The sequence below is a fragment of the Ranitomeya variabilis genome, chromosome 6 (assembly GCF_051348905.1).
Source record: "Ranitomeya variabilis isolate aRanVar5 chromosome 6, aRanVar5.hap1, whole genome shotgun sequence".
NCBI lineage: Eukaryota > Metazoa > Chordata > Amphibia > Anura > Dendrobatidae > Ranitomeya > Ranitomeya variabilis.
Window position 1 is genome coordinate 178,283,835 of NC_135237.1, and position 13,211 is coordinate 178,297,045.

General features: G+C 44.1%; 1 protein-coding gene across 1 annotated transcript in view; it reads right to left on the reverse strand.

Annotated features, from left to right (window-relative positions):
- The window catches only part of BMPER (BMP binding endothelial regulator), a 492,812-nt gene that overhangs the window by 38,467 nt on the left and 441,134 nt on the right, over positions 1-13,211 (reverse strand). The window contains exon 14 of the mRNA XM_077269281.1: positions 2,079-2,209. Coding sequence (XP_077125396.1) covers positions 2,079-2,209 — 131 coding nt within the window. The remainder of the gene's footprint in view (positions 1-2,078; positions 2,210-13,211) is intronic.

The following is a 13,211-nucleotide window of genomic DNA, read 5'->3' on the forward strand; positions in this document are numbered from 1 at the left end:
AGTGTCATAGTCCCACTGCATTGTGCTCCATCTATCAAAGGTTGAACCTACAGTGAATGTGATTCTTGGTCTCATGAATAAGGCACTAAACCCTGCACCACCCTAAAATTAATATTATCTAAACAACAATGGACCATCGATGGACTGCACTTGAATTTCGCTTGCTTAAACATTTGCTGATTGATTTTTATAAAACGGTGGCATGGACTTATAATAAAAAGATATGGACATTATAAACATTACAGGGACATTACATAAACAAGTGACAAGTTCCCTTTAAAAAAGAAATAATCTTTATGTACTATTATTCCTACTCAGCAAAAATGTAGAAAATCATTTGCTACAGATATTACATTGCAGCACTAATTAATAGACTATTTAGTTCCGCAAATATTTCACTCCCTCCAGTGGTCAAAATAGAGTATAGCAATTTCAAAGAATAGGTTGTAAAATACCTGCTAATAATAATAATGATAATCTTTATTTATATAGCGCCAACATATTCCGCAGCGCTTTACAGTTTAAGATAAAGTAGTAACAATAATAATTAGTATACTCAAACCAAAGCTAATATATTCAATAAACTTCATTATTTCTAATTATGATCATTAAAACAAACTTACTTTTTCATGCTAGCTGTGAAATCTATGTGTAGACTGGACAGAAACACTCTGTACAAGTCCTTTTCACAATGATAGTGCCCCAACATATCTACGATTGTGGGAGCCCACCTTTGGCGTGCAAATTTATAGCATTTTTTTAAACGATTCCTTATCAAAGTTTAAAAAGTTATATATTAACAACAAAAATATAAATAAAAATTACAAAACAAATATTTGGAAAAATGCCAATATTTATATTGCTTTGCAGTGTAAAGCAGGAGATTTAGGAATATTAAAGTATATTTTTAAAACTGATGTTTGAAGTGAGCTACAGAATCTTAGATTATGACCTTCTGATCAATATACATCAGTCATAGGGCCGGTATAGGTCCACACAGTGGTGTAGCCGTCATAAACGCAGAATGCAAGGACTGGACCCATAAAGCTAAAATCATAAAATCCTGGCTGCCTGCTGCCGCTCCAGTGGAGATCAATGGATATGCTATAATCTCAGTGGTGGCTGCTGCTAAGTAGCTTTATACTTGAAAAGGCAGCTACAACTTTTAATAAAGAAATAATACTAACTGCATCTTCAGAACAATATAACAGAAGAAATAAACTAGGTTTTTAGCATACATTATATCAAGGTACTATAGATGAAAACCACAACTAGTAAAATAAAATGGAACAAAATAGTAGCATTGTTAAAGGGCACCTGCCATCAGAATCATGCAGCATGTATCAGACACTGGCTGCGCGAATGATGTCGAGTTTTCAAATGCTTCTTGCGTTTCAGAAAAAATGTACTTTGAAGAGTCGGTCAGGGACTATGTGTCTCAGTTGACCAGTTTGAGGCAAATCCCCCCTGCTACACTTCGGCTGATTGACAGGTCTCTACTAAAGTGTGTACGTAGGGAATGAGTGGTCAAAGTGATCAGATGGGAACAAGCCAGCCTAGGAACATATCGGTCTGCTCAGCCAAGTGAGCCACTGGAGTATGATGCCTCTGTATTTATGCCATTTAATGACTTTGGTGCGTCTTCTCAGTGTCATATACCTCTGTGTTACTCCAATCACAAGGTGGAATAGGATTTCTGGCATAAAAAGGAAGGTATTGGTTCATCTCCATCTCTACTAATTCTGGCCAAGCTACATCAAATTGGAAATATCAAAACCCACAAAATGCTTGCACCACTTTTGCGTTGCTCAATAATTCTGAGACTTTCCAAGTGTTTTACGCCAGTTCGCAAAAGCTTCAATGTGGTTATGTAAGGGCAACAGTCCCCAACCGGCTTTGTAAAGTATGTTTACCCTGAAACATTACAAGTATGTCAAAGTAAAACATTCCTCCTGAGTGTAATCCCGCAGACAGTGCCTGATTGATGCCGCCCGTCGTTCAGGCAGCATGGGTCTGATGGCAGGTTCCCTTTAATGATTCACAATGTATTACAAAATGACTGTAGCTGATATTGATACCTGCACAGTTATTTTCAGGCTTCCAAGGAACCTTCACACCTTCCCTTTGGCAGGCTCTGGCATAAGCTATTAACGATTCACAGTAGCAGTTTTTATGTACCGGGCACTCACACATGTCTGTGACACACGAGCTAAAGGAGGAAAAAGAACTGAAAGTCAGTAATCTGGTAAATGTCATGCTATAGATTTATAACAAAGGAGAGAGACACAAAGAATACTCGGCGTTAGCCACATTTATTGTCTATCACTGTAGCTGGAACTAAATATCAGAGTGGACAATGAGTCATTAAAGGGAACCTGTCACCCCCCCCCCCCCCAGGGCCTATGAAGGTAAAATCCACCTTCTGCAGCACTAAGGCTGCATTCTGTGAAGGTGGCTCTTATGTTTTTGCTCCCTAATTACACTGAAATATTCACTTTTATAAATTGCGCGCCATACCTGCACTGAGTCCGGGGGGTACGTTTTCTCCCCCTGACTCAGCCGCCTCGCAGCCGTCCATCATCCCAACGGGTGCCACCTCCTCCCTGTCTTGTGCCGTCACAGGCGCCTGCGCTCTGCAATCTATCTCTCACCGGCGCCTTGCGCACTGCCCTGGAACTTACATCAAGTGATGTAAGTAGATCACGCCTGCCTGTAGCGCCTGATTCCCAGCCCCGCAGTGTGAATAAATCATAACTTACTGCGGGGCGAGATCTCGAGCCTCCACTACATGCAGGCGAGATATCAGTACATCAGCTGATGTGAGTTCCAGGGCAGCGCGTACGGCGCATGCCCGAAAAATGACAGCATAGCGCAGGCGCCGGTGACGTGAGGAAACACAGAGGAGGCGGCGGCGACTGGGGCACTGAGGGGATGATTGACGGCCGGGAGGCGGCTGATTCCGGGGGAGAAAAAGTACCACCCCAAAACTCAATACAGGTATGGCATGCAATTTATAAAAGTGAATATTTCAGCGATCCTAGGGATAATAAACATAAGTGCCACCTTCACAGAATGCAGCCTTAGTGCTGCAGAAGGTGGCTCTTTTACCATAATAGGCCCTTGGGGATGACAGGTTCCCTTTAAAGGCTATTTCCAATCTTAATCCACATGATATGACATACATGCCTTGTACCTCCAGGTCCCACCACAATCAGACATTTTTGGCATATTCATTGCAAGTGCCATAAATCTACAAGTTGTGTTCATATACCTTTAGAAAAACTCCATCAACTAGGGAGACATACCACAGTCTGCATGTAAAACATTGTCAAGCATAGCAATAAATCATACAATTGGAAAGCATAAGTCGGTGCCTGATTCATGGACAACTACCTTTTGTTAGAAGGGTCACTGAAAAATAGGGTAATCACGGCCATGCTCCTAAAATTCAACTGATCTGCAGGAAAACTATCAACGATTGTTCAAATCCCCGGCAGTAACACCACATGGCACACCCTGAAAGGAGTGGGCTGTCGATGGACCAGCTGGGACCTCCATGGACAAGAGAAGGAGATACCAGAGACACCAGAGAAGGAGACACTATTTTCAGCTACCCTGTGGTCCGACAAACTGATTAAAGCTTCGAATGAGGGATTCAGAACTGTCAACCTTGATTCCCCTAATAGGATTTTAAAGGTTTTTTTATCTAAGAAATTTGAGGTCAGCAGGAGGTAGGGGCTGATCCACTGATTCCAGGGATTTGTCACTTATTACACTGTTTGCTGTTTATTCAATATCAGAGTGTTTTATCAGCAGGAGATTATTACTAGCTGCCTCCTGGTCCAACCATGCCCCCAGCACTAATTAGCAGCTTACTGTCAACAGACAGTGTACACAGTAAGCTAAGGCGTGGCCGGGGTTGGCTTTCTGAGCTCTGCTACATGCTATTTTTAAAAACTCTGAATGTGTCACAGCTGCTGCACCCAGTAAGTGATACATCAATGGAATCAGGGTCTCTTTACCTACATTATGCCACTCTCAGATGAGGTAGCAAAAATCTGGTGACAGATTCTCTTTAAAAATAGATATTCTGAATCAGAGAATTACTTGTTGTGACACCTAAGGGGGATACAAATAGACATAGTGAGTGCACAAACAAGTCACGCCGAACTCAAGGACCTTACTCTAGTGCAGTGAGCACTGGACCTGGCCTAGAGCAGTCATGTGACCAGGGGGCGGAGCCATCGCACGAGTGTAGGGAATGACACTGAACACACAGTGTATAGGGCACAGACAGAAAATGTAGTCAAATAGAGCTGAGGGTCAAAGCAGGAGGGAGTGAAGTACCTTAAGGATAAAGGCCCTGTCTCACATAGCGAGATCGCTAGCGAGATCGCTGCTGAGTCACTAGTTTTGTGACGCAACAGCGACCTCAGTAGCGATCTCGCTATGTGTGACACGTACCAGCGATCAGGCCCCTGCTGTGAGATCGCTGGTCGTGTCGGAATGGCCTGGACCGTTTTTTGGTCGTTGAGGTCCCGCTGACATCGCTGAATCGGTGTGTGTGACACCGATCCAGCGATGTCTTCACTGGTAACCAGGGTAAACATCGGGTTACTAAGCGCATGGCCGCGCTTAGTAACCCGATGTTTACACCCTGGTTACCAGCGTAAATGTAAAAAAAAAAAAACACTACATACTCACCATCTGATGTCCGTCAGGTCCCTTGCCGTCCGCTTCCTGCTCTGACTGAGATCCGGCCATACAGTGAGAGCACAGCACAGCAGTGACGTCACCGCTGCGCTCTGCTCTCACTGTACGGCGGCTCAGTCAGAGCAGGAAGCAGACGGCAAGGGACCTGATGGACATCAGAAGGCGAGTATGTACTGTTTGTTTTTTTTGGTAACCAGGGTAAACATCGGGTTACTAAGCGCGGTGTTGTGGATTCTGTTTGTGGGCTCCCTCTGGTGGTTACTGCTGGTACTGGGTGACTTTGGTGGGTTGCGGCCTTTGGTTTCCACCTGTCCATCAGAGGCTGGGTGTTTCCTATTTTACCTGGCCTTTCTGTCATTCCCTTGCCGGCTATCAATGTACTCAGATGTGCTCTGTTTGGTTCCTGCCTACCTGCTCCCAGATCTTTCAGGATAAGCTAAGTGCTGATTTTCAGTTGTTGTTTTTTTTGTCCAGCTTGCTTATTATGTCTCTATGCTAGCTGGTAGCTCTAGTGGACTGAGGTTCTCCCCATGTGCCATGAGTTGGCACATGGGTTCTTGTAATCTCAGGATGTTTTTTTTGATTAGGGTTTTTTGCTGACCGCTCAGACCCCTTTTGTATCGTTCTGCTTTCTAGTTTACAGCGGGCCTCAATTTGCTGAACCTATATATATCATCTCTATGTGTGTGCCTTCCTCTCATTTCACCGTCAATACATGTGGGGGGCAACTATACCTTTTGGGGTTCATTCCTCTGGAGGCAAGAGAGGTCTTTATTTTCTCTGCAGTACTAGTTAGCTCTTAGGCTGGTGCGTGGCGTCTAGAACCAACGTAGGCACGCTCCCTGGCTATCTCTAGTTGCGTTTGTCAGGCGTAGGGCAGCGGTCAGCCCAGGTTCCATCACCCTAGAGCTCGTCCGATATTTTGTATTACTTTGCTTGTCCCTTGCTATCCTTACTTGTTTGGGCTGAAGCAGGAGAAAAAGAAGTGTTTAAGGGAAATTTTTTTTTTTTTTTTTCCTTCAGAGTTTTGCTGCCTAGCCCTTAATTGCTGTCTAGCTGCTTCTTACCTCCTCTTAACCCTTGAATGGCTCTGATATTAGCTGTTTAACATGGATGTCCAGAGTTTGGCTTCCAGCCTGAGTAATCTCGCGGCAAAAGTTCAAAACATACAGGATTTTGTTGTTCACACTTCCATGTCTGAACCTAGAATTCCTATTCCAGAGTTCTTTTCTGGAGATAGATCTACCTTCCTGAATTTCAGGAACAATTGTAAATTGTTTCTTTCTTTAATATCTCGCTCCTCTGGAGACCCTGCTCAACAGGTTAAGATTGTAATATCTTTCCTGCTGGGCGACCCTCAGAATTGGGCATTTGCATTGGCACCAGGGGATCCTGCATTGCTCAATGTGGATGCGTTTTTTCTGGCATTGGGATTGCTCTATGAGGAACCCAACCTGGAGATTCAGGCTGAAAAGGCTTTATTAGCCCTCTCTCAGGGGCATGATGAAGCGGAAATATATTGTCAAAAATTTCGGAAATGGTCGGTGCTTACTCAGTGGAATGAGTGCGCCCTGGCTGCAAACTTCAGAAATGGTCTTTCCGAGGCCATTAAGGATATTATGGTGGGGTTCCCTACGCCTACAGGTCTGAATGAGTCGATGGCTATGGCCATTCAGATTGATCGGCGTTTACGGGAGCGCAAACCCGTGCACCACTTGGCGGTGTCTTCTGAACAGGCACCTGAGACTATGCAATGTGATAGAATTCAGTCCAGAAGTGAACGGCAAAATTATAGGCGGAAAAATGGATTGTGTTTTTATTGTGGTGATTCAGCTCATGTTATATCAGCATGCTCTAAACGCACAAAAAGGGTTGATAAATCTTTTGCCATTGGTACTCTGCAGCCTAAGTTCATTTTGTCTGTGACTCTGATTTTTTCACTGTCTTCCATTTCCGTCGATGCCTATGTGGATTCAGGCGCTGCCCTGAGTCTTATGGATTGGTCATTTGCTAAACGCTGTGGTTTTAGTCTGGAGCCTCTGGAAGTTCCTATCCCTCTGAAGGGAATTGACTCTACACCATTGGCTATGAATAAGCCGCAGTATTGGACACAAGTGACCATGCGCATGACTCCCGTTCATCAGGAGGTGATTCGCTTCCTTGTACTGTATAATTTACATGATGTACTAGTGCTTGGTCTGCCATGGTTACAAACTCATAATCCTGTCCTGGACTGGAAAACAATGTCTGTGTTAAGCTGGGGATGTCAGGGGGTTCATGATGATGCACCTCCGATTTCAATCGCTTCATCTACTCCTTCTGAGATCCCTGCGTTTTTGTCTGACTATAGGGATGTTTTTGAGGAGCCTAAGCTCAATTCGCTCCCTCCTCATAGAGAGTGTGACTGTGCTATAGAATTGATTCCTGGCAGTAAGTTCCCTAAGGGTCGTTTATTTAATCTGTCACTGCCAGAGCATACTGCTATGCGGAATTATATTAAGGAGTCCTTGGAAAAGGGACATATTCGTCCATCTTCGTCCCCTCTGGGAGCAGGTTTTTTTTTCGTGGCCAATAAAGATGGTTCCCTGAGGCCTTGTATAGATTATCGCCTTCTGAATAAGATTACAGTCAAATATCAGTATCCACTGCCATTATTGACTGATTTGTTTGCTCGCATTAAGGGGGCTAGGTGGTTCACTAAGATAGATCTTCGCGGTGCGTATAATCTGGTGCGGATAAAACAGGGTGACGAGTGGAAAACCGCATTTAATACGCCTGAGGGCCATTTTGAGTATTTGGTAATGCCTTTTGGACTCTCCAATGCTCCGTCAGTCTTTCAGTCCTTAATGCACAATATTTTCCGTGAATATCTGGATAAGTTTATGATTGTGTATTTGGATGATATTTTGGTGTTTTCTGATGACTGGGAGTCTCATGTTTTACAGGTCAGGAAGGTGTTTCAGGTTCTGCGGGCCAATTCTCTGTTTGTGAAGGGCTCAAAGTGTCTCTTCGGAGTCCAGAAGATTTCTTTTTTGGGGTACATTTTTTCTCCTTCTACTATTGAGATGGATCCCGTCAAGGTTCAGGCGATTTGTGACTGGACACAACCTACATCTGTTAAGAGCCTTCAGAAGTTCTTGGGGTTTGCTAATTTTTATCGTCGGTTCATTGCTAATTTTTCCAGTATTGTTAAACCTTTGACTGATTTGACTAAAAAGGGTGCTGATGTTGCTGATTGGTCTCCTGCGGCCGTGGAGGCCTTTCGGGAACTTAAGCGCCGGTTTTCTTCTGCTCCTGTGTTGTGTCAACCAGATGTTTCACTTCCTTTTCAGGTTGAGGTTGATGCTTCCGAGATTGGAGCGGGGGCGGTTTTGTCACAGAGAAGTTCTAATGGCTCGGTGATGAAGCCATGTGCATTCTTCTCTAGAAAATTCTCGCCCGCCGAGCGCAATTATGATGTGGGTAATCGGGAGCTTTTGGCCATGAAGTGGGCATTTGAGGAGTGGCGTCATTGGCTTGAGGGTGCTAAACATCGTGTGGTGGTCTTGACTGATCACAAGAATCTCATTTACCTTGAGTCTGCCAGGCGTTTGAATCCTAGACAGGCTCGTTGGTCGTTGTTTTTTTCTCGTTTCAATTTCGTGGTTTCATACCTGCCAGGTTCTAAGAATGTGAAGGCAGATGCTCTTTCCAGGAGTTTTGTGCCTGACTCTCCTGGAGACTCTGGGCCTACTGGTATCCTTAGGGATGGGGTAATATTGTCCGCCGTATCCCCAGACTTTCGACGTGCATTGCAGGAGTTTCAGGTGGATAAACCGGATCGTTGTCCGCCAGAAAGACTGTTTGTTCCGGATGATTGGACCAGTAGAGTCATCTCCGAGGTCCATTCTTCTGTGTTGGCTGGTCATCCTGGAATATTTGGTACTAGAGACTTGGTGGCCAGGTCTTTTTGGTGGCCTTCCTTGTCTAGGGATGTGCGTACCTTTGTGCAGTCTTGTGAAGTGTGTGCTCGAGCTAAGCCTTGCTGTTCTCGGGCCAGTGGGTTGTTGTTATCCTTGCCCATCCCGAAGAGGCCTTGGACGCACATTTCCATGGATTTTATTTCTGATCTCCCGGTTTCACAGAAAATGTCCGTTATCTGGGTTGTGTGTGACCGCTTTTCTAAGATGGTTCATTTGGTGCCCTTGCCTAAGTTGCCTTCCTCCTCTGAGTTGGTCCCTTTATTTTTTCAGAACGTGGTTCGTTTGCATGGGATTCCGGAGAATATCGTTTCTGACAGGGGATCCCAGTTTGTGTCTAGATTTTGGCGGACGTTTTGTGCCAAGATGGGCATTGATTTGTCTTTCTCGTCTGCATTCCATCCTCAGACGAATGGCCAGACGGAGCGAACTAATCAGACCTTGGAAACTTATTTGAGGTGTTTTGTTTCTGCTGATCAAGATGACTGGGTTGCTTTTTTGCCACTGGCCGAATTTGCTCTTAATAATCGGGCTAGTTCTGCCACGTTTGTCTCTCCTTTTTTTTGTAATTCGGGGTTTCATCCTCGTTTTTCCTCTGGTCAGGTGGAGTCTTCGGATTGTCCTGGAGTGGACGTGGTGGTGGACAGGCTACATCAGATTTGGAATCAGGTGGTGGACATTTTGAAGTTATCTCAGGAGAAGACTCAGCAGTTTGCTAATCGCCGTCGCCGCGTGGGTCCCCGACTTCTTGTTGGGGATTTGGTGTGGTTGTCTTCTCGTTTTGTCCCTATGAAGGTCTCTTCTCCTAAGTTCAAGCCTCGGTTCATCGGTCCTTATAGGATCTCGGAGATTCTTAACCCTGTATCTTTTCGTTTGGATCTCCCAGCATCGTTCGCTATTCATAATGTGTTCCATCGGTCGTTGTTGCGGAGGTATGAGGTGCCCGTTGTTCCTTCGGTTGAGCCTCCTGCTCCGGTGCTGGTGGAGGGAGAATTGGAGTATGTTGTTGAGAAGATCTTGGATTCTCGTGTTTCCAGACGCAAACTCCAGTATTTGGTTAAGTGGAAGGGTTATGGTCAGGAGGATAATTCCTGGGTGGTCGCCTCCGATGTTCATGCGACTGATTTGGTCCGCGCCTTCCATAGAGCTCATCCTGATCGCCCTGGGGGTTCTCGTGAGGGTTCGGTGACCCCTCCTCAAGGGGGGGGGTACTGTTGTGGATTCTGTTTGTGGGCTCCCTCTGGTGGTTACTGCTGGTACTGGGTGACTTTGGTGGGTTGCGGCCTTTGGTTTCCACCTGTCCATCAGAGGCTGGGTGGTTCCTATTTTACCTGGCCTTTCTGTCATTCCCTTGCCGGCTATCAATGTATTCAGATGTGCTCTGTTTGGTTCCTGCCTACCTGCTCCCAGATCTTTCAGGATAAGCTAAGTGCTGATTTTCAGTTGTTGGTTTTTTTGTCCAGCTTGCTTATTATGTCTCTATGCTAGCTGGTAGCTCTAGTGGACTGAGGTTCTCCCCATGTGCCATGAGTTGGCACATGGGTTCTTGTAATCTCAGGATGTTTTTTTTGATTAGGGTTTTTTGCTGACCGCTCAGACCCCTTTTGTATCGTTCTGCTTTCTAGTTTACAGCGGGCCTCAATTTGCTGAACCTATATATATCATCTCTATGTGTGTGCCTTCCTCTCATTTCACCGTCAATACATGTGGGGGGCAACTATACCTTTTGGGGTTCATTCCTCTGGAGGCAAGAGAGGTCTTTATTTTCTCTGCAGTACTAGTTAGCTCTTAGGCTGGTGCGTGGCGTCTAGAACCAACGTAGGCACGCTCCCTGGCTATCTCTAGTTGCGTTTGTCAGGCGTAGGGCAGCGGTCAGCCCAGGTTCCATCACCCTAGAGCTCGTCCGATATTTTGTATTACTTTGCTTGTCCCTTGCTATCCCTAGCCATTGGGATTCATGACAGCGCGGCCCTGCGCTTAGTAACCCGATGTTTACCCTGGTTACCCGGGTGCTGCAGGGGGACTTCGGCATCGTTGAAGACAGTTTCAACGATGCCGAAGTCATTTCCCTGATCGTTGGTCGCTGGAGCGAGCTGTCTGTGTGACAGCTCCCCAGCGACCACACAACGACTTACCAACGATCACGGCCAGGTCGTATCGCTGGTCGTGATCGTTGGTAAATCGCTATGTGAGACGGGGCCTTAAGACAAAGAGTAAACAGGGACAAGCCAAGGGGTCTGGAAGTCAGAGAACAAAACCGAGTCATACACAGCAAGGCACACTAGCCCAGAGGCCCAATGTTTACGGCCGAGAACCTGGGTCAGCAACCACAAGCCGAGTATACGGAAGTATCACGGACACACAATCCAGAAGCTGCCATCATTAAATAGCCGCCCCAGAACCAAAGAGAGGTGGACTAAAATGAACCCTGACCTGACCAGGACAGCGGCGGCACCATCCTGTCCAGACTCATGACATTAATGTAATGAAAATTAAACTAATGAATAAAAAATAGACTCTACACTAATGGAAAAGTTATTGTTATCATAATTCTGCCATCAGGAACTTTTTTTGTATATTGTTTATTTATTAAGAGCAAAACACTTACGAAGGTTTCAAAACTCAAGTTGCATTGTTTTTGGTAAGTCTATAATTAAAGGAATTTCAGACAGATTTCAATTTCACTTGCAGTAGAGAATGGATCAAAAGATCCTCCCAACCTTCTGTCTCCTTCCTCATTATCCTGGAGAATGTAAACCCCCAAGGGTATTCTAACAGAATAATAATAATAAGAATCTTGGAATCAGTGGTACGGCTGTTTCTCCAAAGTAATAAAATAACTAATTACTAAGGAGGGATGGGTTGTAGTCGCACAGGTATCTGTAACTTCTGAAAGTAATATCTGTAAAATATGCAACAGGCTTGATACATAACACTGTATAACAAGACCAGCTTCCCTTCAGCCGCCATTCAGATGATACATTGTGGCAGAAACAATATTCACATTATGAGAACTATAAGGAATAGCCTTCAGTCACTGCTGCCCTCTAGTGGCTGTGACTGGTATTTGCCAGTAGTACAGTAATAATAGATACCAAACCCATTTTGACATTAAGGTCTCCAGAATTTGTCCATTTTCTTGTCACCACATTTAAAGACCAACTTTTTTGAAGTCGACATTGCCACATGAGGGCTTTTCTTTCTTTTGCTGGATGAGGTGTATTTATAAATGTCACTATTTCTTGGAGGTGGGGGAATATAACTTATTGACGCCTTTTATCTTGATATAGAAAAGCACTGCTTTTCTGACATTGATTTTGCAGCTGACATTTTCCAGCAATCACAGTGCGACAGCTTTTGTGTGACTCATTTTCTCTGGATCTTTGTGATTATGGCCACACCAAATATGCATACATTAGCTTTATGTTTTATTACTTTTGCACAGTAGCACATCTCATGGGAGAAAAAAAATATTTTCTAAATTACCACAATTTAAGAGCTTAAGCTTTCTAAAATTAATTGCTTGCTTATGCATTATTTTTAATACAGCTATTTTGAAGTCCAATATTATAGTCTCTATTGTTTTACGAGAGAATGGAAAAATAAGCAATTCTGACAATTGTAAGGGAGCAGCCTAGAAATTACTATAGTGTTCACTTCTTGCTATCGTAGCAGAAATAATATGCTAAAAGTGATATGTCGGCTTATACTACAGCTCCTTCTGTCAGTGTATCAGTAGTTCACTGTTTTCTCTGCTGCAGTTCTAGCAGTTCTCTGAATGCTGACACTGTATAACCCCGCCCACACCACTGATTTTTTAGTACACTGTGCATAGGCAGAAAGCTGCCAATCAGTGGTAGGCCGGGGTTAAAGTGAGTTCATGAACATGGAGGACTACATGGCAGCAAGTTTATTAGTCCTATAGTGATAATCTCCTGTTGATAAAACTTAGTATCAAAATTGCAGGAAGTAGCCCAATAAGTGACATTTTTCCTGGAATCAGGGTCTCTGTCTCTACATGATGCTCCTCTTAGATTAGGTAGTAAAAACTTTTTGACATATACCATTTAATTAGATGTATTCATGAAGAGTAATAATTTCAAGCTTGGGGATAATTACATGGGGTATCTGGTTAGAAAGCAAAACATTAATATTTGTAGACAGGTAATGAAAATATATTATAGAGGTAAGAATAAGAACGTGGAGCCATATTTTACAGTATTCTGATTATTAATATGAAATAATGTACATATGCTAAACAGCTGTATTGCAATACTATGATTTCAATTAAAGTTTGGCCGCAGGGGGTCGACCCATTAAAAGTTTGTCACTTTTTTTTTTTAATATGGAGCAAAATAATTCCAGCGCCATTATACTCGTAAAAATACAGAAGCAACACTTCAGTGTGAATATATCACAATAGAAATGGACAATCTCCGAGCAGGCAAGGTCCATTAGAAAGCTGTGTAAGACCACCCAAGTAACGCTCCTTCTCATTCTGACTCTGCGGCTGCCAACACTTCTCTATTCCACACTCCC